This window comes from Odocoileus virginianus, chromosome 33, assembly GCF_023699985.2.
Source record: "Odocoileus virginianus isolate 20LAN1187 ecotype Illinois chromosome 33, Ovbor_1.2, whole genome shotgun sequence".
Lineage (NCBI taxonomy): Eukaryota > Metazoa > Chordata > Mammalia > Artiodactyla > Cervidae > Odocoileus > Odocoileus virginianus.
Window position 1 is genome coordinate 25,008,308 of NC_069706.1, and position 13,864 is coordinate 25,022,171.

The following is a 13,864-nucleotide window of genomic DNA, read 5'->3' on the forward strand; positions in this document are numbered from 1 at the left end:
CTTCCTTCACACTCTCCTTGTATATATTCCATAGTGAACTTACTATTTTTATAAACAGAACAAAATGTTTTTGTTTTTTAAAGTCTTTACTGAATTTGTTACAATATTGCTTCTGTTTTATGTTTTAGTTTTTTGCCCAAGAGGCTTGTGGGATCTTACCTCCCTGACCAGGGATCGAACCCCCAACCCTTGCATTGGAAGGTGAAGTCTTAACCACTGGACTACCAGGGAAGTCCCAGGAAATGTTTTCAAAGAGAAAAATGGCCAAGAGTCAATTGATAAAATAGGCATTTATTCCGAGGGCCTAATGCCAAGATATTCCCTGAAACCAGCTTGGTAGCGGTAGAAAAATTGCTGCCCCTCCATCCAAGGGGAATGGGGCCTCAGCACTTTTCTACACCACAGCCATGTAGCGAAGGCTGGGGATAGACCTCATAGATGGGATCTGGGTGGGCATGGGGTTGGTCCAACCTGTCCACCTATCAGTAGAGACCCAGGTCAGTGTGTCCTATGTCCCAAGGAGTCAGAATGTCAGGAGAGTTGGCAGAGGAAGTCATGCAGAGGCAGGGCCAGGAGCCCTGAGAGCGAGATCCCCAAGGTGTCAGAGATACAGGCGGTTGCCATGGCAAATTCCCGGTGCTCATCGCTGGTCTGGGGAGGGTGGGGAGCGAAAGTGAGGCTTCAGTCCTCAACACTCCTGCTTGGGACTTTTCCCAGAGAGGCCGCCCACCCACAGCCCTCGCCCGGCTGGTGCTGACCTCCATGGCAATGTTGTGAAAGGTGTTCACGTAGGCCGCGCCCCCTAGGAGCCCCTCATACACAATGATCAGGAAGACAACGTAGATGCTCGGCAGGAAGCTCAGCCACACGTCCACCAGCAGGAAGGCCAGGTTGAGGCACTGTGGGTGCAGGGAGAGGAGAAGGGTGAACCTGGGACCAGAGGAGGGCAAGAAGGGAGGTGCCATCCCATCCAGTGGTCCGGGGTCTGGGAGAATGCTGATGAAGGTGAGGGCTGACAGGCGGGGACCAAATTCCAACACCCAGCTGGCCTACTGGACCCTGGGACCTGGGGGAGGCCTTCTCCCTACCGCTTCCCAGCAGCCTGGACCCTGGAGGTCTCCTCCCCTCCTCCCTACGCCCGTGTCACTCCCACCGTCTGGGATGCTAGCCTGCGGTCCCCCGCTTGGGCTCTCCTAGTCACCACTGTTCACGGCTCAGCTTGGATCAAGGCCACTCTCACTCCCATGATCTCATTCCCCCTCCCAAAGGCTCCCTGAGGGGAGAGGTCTCCCTTCCCCCGATTTTACCAGCCAGATGCTAAGTGAGACCAGAGGTTCTCAATGGGCGTGACTCTGATGCCTATGGGACATGCGGCAACATCCAGAGATGTTCCTGGTTGTTACACCTGGGGAGGGAGGGTGCTACGGGCAAGGAGTGGGTAGAGGCCAGGGATGCTGCTCAACATCCTATGGCTCCCAGGGCAGCCTAACAACGAAGAACCATCCAGGCCCAAAATGCCAATAAAGTCAAGATTGAGAAAGCAGGGCTAAGGTGTTCCCTTGCCTTCTAGGAAGGCTTGCTGACTCCATCCAAGGGTGTAGGTCCCTTCCTCTGTGCCCTAGTCCTTCAGGGCATCCTACCAACCCAGTGGGACATAAGTTTGCCTCCCTAGTCTGCAGGCCACCCCAGTGGTTCACATGCTTCATGTATTGGGTTGGCCAAAAAGTTCATTTGAGGTTTTCACTACAATGGCATGGGGAAACCTGAACGAACTTTTTGGCCAAGCCAATACATACAGATCACCTGTGGGTCTTGTTACATAGGCCTTGCCCTCAGAGGTTCTAATTCAGGAAGCCAGAGGTGGGCTCAGAGATCTGCATCTAAAAGAACACACCCTGGTAATACCAAGGTCACCCTAGAAATACTGCACACACATTCATCTGGCACATCAGGGCCAGATGCTTTCTGTAATGGAATCAAACGATTATACGCCGCTAATTCTATGAAGTAGCCTTGCTTAAAATTATAGCGAAAATCGTAAGTGACTCATTTCAGTGGCATCTAATGAAGAATCCAAGTTAAGAACATACACTTTGGAACTTGGCAAGTACAAAGCCCTAGGCTGACAATAGTTTAAATAAATAAGGAAGAAACTGAGAGGATATTTGCATGCAGTTGACTTAACATTAAAGTATAATCTATTCTAATGCTGTACCTTGTTATCATAGAAGTGAGTTAAAATTATTAAAAAGGGCAAAGGACTTTCCTGTAAGTTCAGCTGCTCAGTCGTGCCCAACTCTTTGAGACGCCATGGACTGCAGCATACCAGGCTTCCCTGTCTATCACCAACTCCCGGAGCCTACTCAAACTCATGTCCATTGCATCAGTGATGCCATCCAACCACCTCATCCTGTCTTCCCCTTCTCCTCCTGTCTTCAATCTTTCCCAGCATCAGGGTCTCTTCCAGTGAATCAGTTATTCACATCAGGTGGCCAAAGCATTGGAGTTTCAGCTTTAGCATCAGTCCTTCCAATGAACATTCAGGACTGATTTCCTTCAGGACGGACTGGTTGGATCTCCTTGCAGTCCAAGGGACTCTCAAGACCAAGGGACTCTCCAACATCACAGTTCAAAAGCATCAATTCTTTAGTGCTCAGTTTTCTTTATAGTCCAACTCTCACATCCATAAATGACTACTGGAAAAGCCATAACTTTGACTAGACGGACCTTTGTGAGATTTATTTTTTAAAGGTCACCTTTTTATATGCCCTTCTGGGCTTCCCTGGTGGCTCAGACGGTAAAGAGTCTGCCTGCGGAGACCCAGGTTCAATCCCTAAGTAGGGAAGATCTCCTGGAGAAGGAAATGGCAACCCACTCCAATATCCTTGCCTGGAAAATTCCATGGACGGAAGAGTCTGGCAGGCTACAGTCCATGGGGTCTCAAAGAGTCGGACACAACTGAACAACTTCACTTGCTTTCTTTCTGTTCCCAAGAGCATGGTCCAGAGTGATATTAAAATAATTTAGAGGTTGCCAACCACTTGTTTTGGGCTTCCCTGATAGCTCAGTGTCAAAGAATCCGTCTGCTAAGCAGGAGATGTAGATTTAATCACTGGGTTTTGGAAGATCCCCTGGAGGAGGAAATAGCAACTCGCTCCAGTACTCTTGCCTGGAAAAAAATCCCCTGGACAGAGCAAACTGGCAGGCTACAGTCCACGGGATCGCAAACAGTTGGACACGACTGAGCGGGTGAGCACACAATAAGGACTTATTTTTGTTTGACCAAGAACTCTGACATTTAGAAACGAATAAAAAGACATGAATGTTTAAAATCATGTTTTCTTAAAAAAAAAAAAAGAAGTCGAAGGTTTATTAGTTACCTTCAGTGGCTTTAATTGCATGACAATGAAATGATTGCTGGTTATGTAAAACTCCTTTCATTAAAATTGTTGTATGGAATGGTGTTTTTGCTTATTTAAAGCTTAATCACTTACATGACCTTTGCCATGAATTTGCTCACCAGTCTTGAGATAAATAACCTGCTTTACTCACAAAGTCACTGGTTCTATATAATTACATCCGGGATAAAAGAACAGGACGTTTTTCTGATTGTTAGAAACATTCTTTGAAAGTCTGCCTCTTTGCATGAGGCTTGGGTAAATAGTCATCTAACTGATTAAGACATGATACACAATCTCGCTCTTTCATGCTTCACATTTCCATTTCTTACAACCATGCCCAGTTTACAGATGAAGAAACTGAGGTTCAAGATTAGCTCAGAGACCTGCCCTAAATCACACAGCTACTGAGTATAGAAGCTGGGATCTGCACCCAGGTTTGCTGGGCACCTGAGGCCATGCATCTTACACAGACCCCTGTTGGCCTCCATTCCCCATGATTAGAACATGATGGGATGCGATCAATAACCCCTGCTGAGGGAGAGAAATGATGGAACCTGGGGAAGCTGGGAGCCAAGGGAGGAGGGGAGTGAGGGCCAGGGGCTCAGTACCTGCAGCAAGGCCAGGATCCACGTGTGGCGGATGCGACAGCAGCGGAGGGAGGAGCGGGAGGCAAAGACGCCAGCCTGGTACAGCATCTGGTACCTTCGATGGGGCACGGAGAAGTAGGAAGCCCCTCTGGTGCCTCCTTGGCAGGGCAGCCCCTCCCAACTCCAGTCCTTATCATCGAGGGGCGCCCCCAGCCCCCTGCTGGTCCTGCCGCCCACCCCCACACTTCTCACCAGCGGTACTGCTGAGCATGAGTCAGGAATGTGTTCCTGAAGAAGAGGAGTTCAAACTGCAGCAAAGAGCAGACAGGGGAGATGGACAAGGCCGTGTGGGTCCCCACCTCCATCACTGTTCCCACGCCCCTCCTGGCAGCCCTCACTCACAAGTCCCTGGTTGATGAAATACTCAGCGAAGTAAACCAGCACCAAGGGGACGATGTAGTGCAACAGGCCCTGGAAAGTCAGGAGACGTGAGTGGGAGGCGGGTGATGAATGCTGGCCGCGGGGGACACGCCACAGCCACCATCCGTACCTTAAACACGGTCCACCTTTCCTGAAGGGAAAGGGGTGAGCCGAAGCCTGCAGGGCGGCAGGGAGAGAAGGGCAGGTGAGGTCAGCACCTTGACTCAGAAAAAGGGGTGCTGGTGTGCAGGAATCAACCAGCCAACACTACAGTGTGAATGCACACAGGCCACTGGACTGTACAATTCAATATGGTTAAACTGATAAACTTCATGGTATGAATGTTACCATGATTTAAAAAAAAAAAGTAACCAGATAAAAGATTTTTTCATGACTCCTGTATAGCTCTTATTTTTTTTGCCACATGGTTCAGTATATGGGATCTTAATTCCCTGACCAGGGATTGAACCCGTGCCCCTTGCATTGGAAGGCAGAGTCTTAACCACTGGACCATCAGGAAAGTCCCTGTATAGCTTACAGCTTGATGGTGGTATACAGGGCCCTGCCCGCAGCCACACTGGGCCCCTCTTTCTGTTTCTTTGAACAACATCCAAGCTCATTCCCACCACAGGGCCTTAACACTTGCTGATCCCTCTGCCTGGAACCTATTCACCCCAATGGACACAGAGCTGACTCCCTGTCTTTCATATTTCAAACCAATGAGATGTCCTCAAAAAGGCCTTCGATGAGCACCTTCTCTAAGTAGAACCCCTCTCCTTCCCACCATGTCATTTCCAAGCACATCACTCTGTTATGCTCTTCTAATACTTATCAGCATCATGTGAAAATGAGTTTCTGATCTGGTTATTTGTTTACAAATGACATAATACGTAGTATTTGATAATTTTTTTTTTTTTTTTTTTTGCCGTACTACACAGCATATGGAAACTTTGTTCCCTGACCAAGGACTGAACCCATGCCCCTTGCATTGGAAGCGCAGAGTCTGAACCACTGGACTGCCAGGGAAGTCCCAAAGACAAGTGTTTCTTGAATAGACTAATGTGATTGGCTCTCACCATAACCGGCCTGCCCATCCATGTCCCCTCCAAACTGCCCACAGTAGAAAGGAAAAGACTGAAACCCAGAGAGAGAAAGTGACCACTGCTCTGAGGGGCTCCTGAGTCTCCTACCTGGCTTCGACTCTGAAGTCTCATTGTTGATCAGCGGCTGCCGAGCTGCTGGGTCTGAATCCTCTTCCCCTCTAGGATCCTGTGGCCCAGGAGATGTGAGCAACAAGAAATAGCTAGAAAAGGACAGAATGAAGAGAAGATTGAAGAGCCTCTGTCGGACTGGAAAGGCCACTCCCTCCCAGGATAGCCCCCATCATTCCTCCCCTCCTCCAAGACACCTCAAACCTGGCCAGAGAGCCTTTAACTGTGCAAAAATGCTTCTTCCTCTGGAGCTGAAATGTATATCCTTGTTTCTAAACCACGGGCCCTCATTTTGACTCTCGGCTCACAAGCAGCGTATCAGCTCTGTCTTCTTGTTATTTTTCTAATAATCACTCTCATTTAGTCACTGAGTCATCTCAGACTCTGTGACCCCATGGACTGTAGCCCACCAAGCTCCTCTGTCCGTGGGATTTCTCAGGCAAGAATACTGGAGTGGGTTGCTGTTTCTTTCTCCAGGGGATCTTCCCCACCCAGGGATCGAACCCATGTTTTCTGCATTGGCAGGTGGATTCTTTAGCACTGAGCCACCAGGAAAGCACCAATAATCACTCCAGTTTCCATTGATGATGTGCTCATCCTGTAAGACGCTGATGCTGGGAGGGATTGGGGGCAGGAGGAGAAGGGGATGACAGAAGATGAGATGGCTGGATGGCATCACCGACTCGATGGACATGAGTTTGAGTAAACTCCGGGAGTTGGTGATGGACAGGGAGGCCTGGTGTGCTGCAATTCATGGGGTCGCAAAAAGTCGGACACGACTGAGCAACTGAACTGAACTGAACTGAGCATCCTGTACTAGACCAGAACTTCCCAAAGTTCGGTCACTTATGTTTTGCCTTCATGATATTTGCCATGTCCATATCCCTCCTGTATATCATATTTTTTTACTTAGTATTTCCCTTTCAATTGACTCCCTTTTTTCTACATGGCCTGGTCCTAAGCGATCATCTGTGAAATCACAGGTTTGATTGACCAATGAAAATGTTTTCCTAACACACATGAAAATACACACAAGATGAACAGGGTCCACCTACGGGAAAACTGAGGGTCAGAGGTGTAAAGCAACTTGTCCCATATAAGACCGCTAACAAGAAGCAGGCTCCAGAATTCAAACCCAGGCCTGTCAGAGACCAGAACCCATATCCCCCCACTTGGCTGTAGGGATCTGAAGATCGGGATCATAGTCAAGTTCTCACTCCTCGAATCCCTCTTCCTCCCAGCCCAGGGCTGCTTACCTGGCCAGCAGCAGGGCGGGAATACCCAGCATGGACAGTAGGGTGTGCTGGGGAGAGAGGCCAGCCTGGGTGAGGCCCAAGTAAGACAGTGCCCCTAGCAGCCCTGCTCCCCCAGTACCTGAGGACCAGCAGGAGATCACGGCCCTGAGAAGGAGAACACAGTAGCAGTAGGTAGGATCAAAGCCAGCAGCAGGGCCCCCTCCTCCCCTCACTCCCTGCTCTGCCTGCTTACCTGGGGTAGAAGGCAGTGAGAGAGAGGAAGGTGACCTCCCCCAGACCCGAAGAGATGCTAGCCAAGACCACACCTGGGGGACGACAAGCATGGCAGTGGCCACACCTGGCCTTTCCCCGACAGCCCCAATCCCCTAAGCAGGTATGGCCACAACCTCCTCTGCATCCACACGGAGGGGCTGAAAAGAGACCTCCTGGGACTTCCCTGGTGATCCAGTGGTTAAGAATCCGCCTTCCAATGTAGGGAACGTGGGTTCGATCCCACATGATGATGGGCAACTAACTTCATGCTCCACAACAAGAGAACACCAAGCCACAACTAGAGAAGACCCCGCATGCCGCAAACTAGAGAAAGCCCTCATGCCACAAGGAAGACCCCACGCAGCCAAAAATCAAATAAATAAAAACAGCTCCCTGGGATAGGCTGGGCTCCAGATGTGAAGTAGAACCAAGCCCCTTCCTCTGTACGTCCTCTCATAGGGAATGGCACCCTCCACCCACCCAGCTATCAAACCAAGAGCAAGAACTCATTCTTTTTGTTTGTTTTGGCTGGGCGTGTAGCTTGCAGGATCTTAGTTCCCCAACCAGTTTTCCAACCTGGGCCACAGCAATGAAAGCGCTGAGTCCTAACCACTGGACCACCAGGGAATTCCCAAGAATTCCCTGTCCTTGATGCCTCCTCCACCTCCATCACAAACTCTTGGTGACTGCTCATCTTGATCTCCATCTATTCTGTCCATTTTCTCCCATCTCCCCTACCTATCCCTCCAGATTGACCTCATGTCCTGTTTCCTACCGTGACAGTTTTAGCAGGTGTCTGAGGGTTATAAAAAATGCTCTCTCTCCTCTGGGAAGTTGGGGAGACTACCTTGTCTGTTGTGGATCCTTTGAACCCCCCACTTGACATAAAACCTCCCACTCACCACACAGGCTGATCGTCACGGAATGAGAAAAGGCAACTAGGAGGAAGCTTCCTGCAGCACAGATCCCACTGGTGAGCACCCGGGGGCTGGAGGGAGGTGGGAGACGGGGATGGTCAGCTATCATTCTCAGCTCCCCAGCCCTCCCCGTCTCCCCACTCACAGATCCCACCTGCCTTTCCTCCCGCCACCCACACCCAGACCTGTAGGGCAGCAGATGAAGGCCAAGAGGAGCCAGCAATTTGATGACGAGGGTGGGAAGGATGTCGGCCAGAAGCACTGCCTGGGATCAGAGAATCCGAATGAGACCCCAGACCTTCCCAGGGACAAGCCTTCCAACCCAGTGGCCAAGGAAAGACAGAAACCCGGGTTAGTTGGGTACAAACACAGGTTCTGACATCACATAGGTCTGGATCCCAGTCCCAGCTCTGCTGCTCCTGAGTTATGTGTTCAGTATTCACATTCTCTGAGTTTCAGTTTATTGAGAAAATGGAGATCCTTATAGAGTCTAACTCACAGTACTGTTACATGGATTCAATAAGCTAATTCCTGCTGCACACAGGAAGTGCTCAGTAGATGGCAGCCTTAATGATTAGAATCATTAAGATTAGAATTAGAATCATGCTGGGTTCTGAGTGGGTGGGATCTATGGACCCAGAAGAAGGGGAAGGGGAGGACCAGATGGGTACTCACTGCTGTGGAGACAGGGTTGCAGTCAAATCGAGATGAGCTATTGTGTGAGGTGGGCGTTGAGTCTGGGTCCACCTGATGGAAGAGAAGAAAGTTTTTCACCCAGGGAGGCAGGAGGGCAGACAAACAAGGCCTGATTCCATTCCCAGCTCTGCTCTGACTTGAAGGATGTCCTTGGGTCAGTCCTCGCCTCTTAAGACCTCACTTTCTCTACGGGCTCAATGGGAAGGGGGAGGTTTCCACCGGAGTCTCAAATTAAAGGTCGACATGCCAAAGAGGGCCCTGTAAACGGACTTTATTTGGGTAACACACTCGGGAACTTTCATTTTAAAAACCTAGGTTTCCAGACAAATTTGATCTTGGGCCAAATTTCCTGTTGGACCTGAAAGGTGGTAGCTGTTCCTCTTAGGCCTGCCTCCTCTAGCTCATGATAGACAAGAAGTTTTCAACCAAAGGTGATTATACCCTCCAGGGAACATTTGGCCATGTCTGGAGACATTCTTGGTTGTCATCAACTGGAGCGTGAGGGACATTCTATTAGTGTCCAGTGGGCAGAGGCCAGATATGCTGTTAAACATCGTATGATGCATAGGAAGGTCACCCAACAAAGAATTATCCAGCCCCAAACGTCAACAATAATGCTGGGGTTAAAAAACCATGCTTCAGACCATAGTCCCACCCAGCCAACATTTGAGTTTGCAATTGGTTTGCAAGAACCAACTGATTCTTTTCTAAAAAAAAGTTTTAAATTTTATTTATCTTTGGCTATACTGGGTCTTCATTGCTGCACAGTCTTCTCTCTAGTTGTGGCAAGTGGGGGCTCCTCTCCGGTTGCAGTGGGCAGGCTTCTCACTGTGGTAGCCCCTCTGGTTGCAGAGCAGGGACTCTCGGGCACTCAGGATTCAGGAGTGGCAGCCCACAGGCTCAATGGTTGCGGCTCCTGGGCCCCAGAGCACAGGCTCAATAGGTGTGGCTCATGGGCTTATTTGCTCTGCGGCATGTGGGATCTTCTCAGATCAGGGATTGAACCCTTGTCTTCTACACTGGCAGGCAAATTCTTTACCACAGAGCCACCAAGGAAGCCCATACCAATTGATTCTTAAAGGCCCTTACTGCTCCGAGGTCTGGGAACTTTAGCCATCTTGCCCCACCCCTTAGCCATCCCATTCCATGAGTGTTTCAAGTGGGTCTCTGCCCAAGGTGAGTCCCTCATCTTCCCACAGCAACTGCTGGTGGTGGTAGAGAGGGTCACTTACATGGCTCTGATTCCCAGGTGTTCTCTGGTGACTAAGGATGTCGTGGGCAGCGCTGAGCATCACCACATAAGAGAAGTTGTTGCAGAGGCCCAAGAGCCTGGAGTCAGCAGGACAGATCCCCCCATCCCCAGTTTTATTGAGATACAATTGACAAATGAGAATAGATCATAACCTCTATTTAGGACTACAATCTATCCACCATCCCAGCACCAAACCTCCCCCTTCCCCATGCCTTCTTTTTCCTCTGTCTTCAGACCACATCCCCATGTAGTGGGAGGGTTCGAAATACAGGCCTCGGGATGACAAACTTAGGTTCACATCTAATCTTCGAGACCTCTCCCAGGAAGAGAAGGAAGTCATCCTTGATGATTCTCTCCTCCAAGCTCCCACCATGACTCAATTCCTGGGGCATTTCTAATCCATGGATCCAATGTCTCCAACTGTGGTATAGTAGAAAGATCCTGGGGGCTTGAAACCCAAAGGACTATGTTCAGGTCCCAAGTCTGCCACTTCCTACTTGAGTGGCCTCAGTCAAGTCATGTGTAAAATGGGGGTACAAACTTCCCTGCTGACTGTGTCAGAATGATGTAGAGATCAAAACAAGATAATACCCTTTATGATCCATGAAGGATCTTGTTCACTTACTCTCATCTCCCACAGCTGCTGTCAGCGATGGGTAGGGAACAGGGCACAGCAATAGAATTTCATGTGTCCTTTTCACAAGCCTACGAAGTGGTACTGCTGCTCCTCCCATTTTACTGCCGAGAAACTGAGGCTGAGAGAGAGAAGCCTCACTTCCAACCCAATCTGCTACCCAAGTCCTTGATGCTTGTTGCTGTTGTTGTAAATATCACCAAGTCGTGTCCGACTCTTTGCAATGCCATGGACTATAGCACGCCAGGCTCCTCTGTCCATGGGATTTTCCAGGTAAGGATACTGGGGTGGGTTGCCATTTCCTTCTCCAGGGGATCTTCCCAACCCAGGAATCAAACCTGGTTCTCCTGCTTGGCAGGTGGATTCTGTACTGCTGAGCCACCGGGGAAGCCCCCTTGATGTTTAAGTTAGTGCTAAAATTATTTCCTAAGGCTCAGTATTTGAATGATTTCAGGAGGTAGACAGATGACTTTTTTTTTTTTTGACAGATGACTTTTTAAAGTTAGTGATGCATTTATTCAAAAGTGCATTAAGAAAATATTGGCGTTTAATCCAGAATAGTGACTTACAGTTTTCTTTTTAAAAATACATGTATTTATACATTTAAAGGCTGAGTTGATTGCAGTAAAAACAAGAAGAAAATAACCCTCCAGGTGATATGCAAAACTGACCAAAAGGTGAAAGTGAATGAGCGAAATGTGGAAAATTTACAGTGGATCCTCAGGGCAAAAAAAAACTTCCCTGGTGGCTCAATGGTAAAGAATCTGCCTGCCAAGGCAGGGAATGTGGGTTCCATCCCTGGGTGGGAAAGATCCTCTGGAAAAGCAAATGGCAAATCACTCCAGCATTCTAGCTGGAAAACCCCGCCGGCAAAGGAGCCTGCCTGGCAGGTTACAATTCACTGGGTTGCAAAAGAATCTCGACTTAGCGACTAAAACAACAAACAACAAAAAAATTTTGTGAATTCAGCTCCTTTTCTGAAGCTCAATTCTTTCTTTCCTCTTTCCTCTGTTGCTTCCCTCTTCCCACCAGCTTTTTACTTACTCAGGCCACTCACCAGAAGCCCACCGCGTTCTTCCAATGGGCGCCCTGACTGTCTTGCAGCGGAGGCCGAGGTGCCGGGTCTGTCTCCTCCCCTGAAAGAGGGAAAAAAGAGGGCATGACTCCCACCCCAATCTCAGGTGCACGATGGTCCCACGGATATTCTCCCGGGGCCGACCAGCGCCCGAGCCTGTCAGGTACTTCGCGAGGACACAGGAAGTCAATCCCGTTGAGGGATTATACTCAGCGGCTATACTCACCCTCGGAATCCGAAAGGCGCCGCGGCGAGCCCGTACAGCCTCCCATGGCATCAAGTTCTGGTCCCTCCGGGAGTCCGAAGTCAGCGAGAGTTCAAACTTGGCTCCAATGGGACGGATGAGGGTCTGAGACAGGTAAGAGGGATCAACGCCTCATTGCCGTCCCAGTTTCGAGTCCTCCGTTGCACTCACGCCCGGCAAGCCACGACCCTAACCCCGGGCTCCATCTCCCACCCTGGTACGCCCTACCAAGCCCCGTTGTCGGACTCTGCCCCCGCCCCCTCTAAAGCAGGGGGCCCTGCAGCCTGTACCTTTAAGAGTAGCTGAACATTTCGCACCCGCACCCTTAAACAGACAGTCACGTGACAGCACCGGCGGGTCCCTCATCACGTGCTTTAAAGTCCTCACCACTTCCGGGTCTTCTCTCGGCCTTCGTTTTAGACCTTCCCAGCTTCGGGGCGTAGGAGAGATAGAGGCTGTGAGAATCGTGGTACCACCGGTTTAAAACTGGTGTGGATAGGATAAGCAAGAAGAGCTATGATGTTAGGTGGCAGCGCCCAAGGCCTTGAACGTCTTGCCAGCACTAGTCATGGCTACCAATGGCTTCAGTTTCTCTCACGGCCTGCAACTTCCAGAAACAAATATGGCCACACAGCTACCCCAGACTGTTTCTGGCTGACAACAAAGGCAGCCGCTTCACATCATTTTTATTCCTATCTGTTGCCTTTAGATTGCTTTAGAAACTGTAAGTAAAGATAGCACCCAACTAAAAAGATTTTATGAATTATCTATTGGCAGTATCCAAGAGTTAAGGGAACTCTTTTCTTAATTTATGTTAGAACCAAGGTAGTTCAACCCTGGTTTTACAGAGAGAAAACAAAAAAGGAAAGCTACTGATGATCATACAAAATTAGATCTAAAGGTGACTTTAGAAACTCGGCATTAAGAAATAGAGCACCAGGGGCAGGGTTGCTGGCTGAGCTGGCTGCAGATTCCTGCCTGCATTCAGGGTGCTTAGACCAAATGATTCTAAGGTCGGAGATTCTGAGTCTGTGATCTCATCTAGTTCCTCTCATTGAAAATTTAGAAAGTGAGGCTCCAAGAGGGGATAGAGGAAGAGGTGTAGATTAAAGTCGTTTCACGTAGTCCCAAATAAGGAGCAGTTATCCTCTTACCTTCCTCTAGGTGGTAAAGCAGCATCCTGCATTTTCTTCATCACGTCCTTCCCCTGCTAATCTCTCTTGTGGGCTTCCAACAGTCAGTGCCCACCTCTCCCAGCTCTTTCTCCCCACCAGGCCCTCAGACTTGCTGTTTGAAGTGTACCCCCCTTGGTATGCTTCCCAGATCACTCAACCAATGAAAAACAGGATCCTACTGCCCATACTGGGCTCTAGAAATTCAGCAACATGTCATACATGGCCTCCTCCTTCAAGGAACTGGAAGGTGGGAGGTAGACGTGAATAACCACAATACAAAGTGCAGCCAAGTTTCGTTTTGCAAGAATGACTACAGATGAGCGAATGGGCCTTGTAGCCACCAATCCAGCTCTTTCTTCCTCTTGGGGAAGCATTAATGACCCTGAAATGAGAAACCAGAGCTCTTACCAGCCCCCTGCTCACTCCTACTCCTTGTCCCCAGGCAAAACAGGAACCACAAACCCCAGCTTCCTCTCACAGAGAGGCTGTGGCTTTGAGGGGAGACAGAAATGGCTGAGGTGTAAATACAAGACCTGAGTCACTTGAGCTGCAGTTGCCCCATACTGCTTCAGCAGACCCCAATTCTGAGGTCTTTGGCTCCCACTTTTCCCTTTTGGTCTTCCTCTCTTGCCTTCTAGCTGCAAATGCACATCCAAGTCCCTTATGTGATAGATACCTATTTCCCAACCTGTGCTGGAAGCAGCTGTGGGCAGGGCTTGGGGTGGGGATGCGTCAGGAAGAGAT

At 49.5% G+C, this 13,864-nt stretch overlaps 1 protein-coding gene across 6 annotated transcripts; it reads right to left on the reverse strand.

The window, feature by feature from the left end:
- Positions 1-271: 271 nt before the first annotated feature.
- Positions 272-13,819, reverse strand: CLN3 (CLN3 lysosomal/endosomal transmembrane protein, battenin). Of its 6 annotated transcripts, none has more exons than XM_020909553.2 (17): positions 13,100-13,819; positions 12,236-12,375; positions 11,928-12,050; positions 11,684-11,762; positions 9,973-10,069; positions 8,720-8,791; positions 8,230-8,309; positions 8,030-8,115; positions 7,108-7,180; positions 6,876-7,019; positions 5,599-5,711; positions 4,539-4,585; positions 4,391-4,459; positions 4,241-4,296; positions 4,010-4,103; positions 759-899; positions 272-651 (listed from the first exon to the last, which is right to left on the reverse strand). In XM_020909553.2, exons 3-17 carry the CDS (start codon positions 11,971-11,973, stop codon positions 532-534), a joined length of 1,317 nt encoding a protein of 438 aa, XP_020765212.1. In that variant the 5' UTR covers positions 11,974-12,050; positions 12,236-12,375; positions 13,100-13,819; the 3' UTR covers positions 272-531. The 6 variants fall into 6 exon arrangements, with proteins under 6 accessions (XP_020765212.1, XP_070317249.1, XP_070317252.1 ...); XM_070461148.1 differs by having other exon boundaries at positions 11,671-11,762; XM_070461151.1 differs by having other exon boundaries at positions 12,333-12,431.
- Between the last annotated feature and the right edge of the window lie 45 nt (positions 13,820-13,864).

What these genes read in the sequence shown, in the direction of transcription:
- CLN3 (XM_070461148.1), bottom strand. Translation starts at nt 11,978, where the DNA reads ATGCCATGGGAGGCTGTACGGGCTCGCCGCGGCGCCTTTCGGATTCCG. An exon ending in GCGCCTTTCGGATTCCGAGG is followed by an intron (nt 11,763 to 11,927) that starts GTGAGTATAGCC and finishes TCCCTCTTTCAG; the next exon opens with GGGAGGAGACAGACCCGGCA. An exon ending in GGATCCTGGCCTTGCTGCAG is followed by an intron (nt 900 to 4,009) that starts GTACTGAGCCCC and finishes CTGCACCCACAG; the next exon opens with TGCCTCAACCTGGCCTTCCT.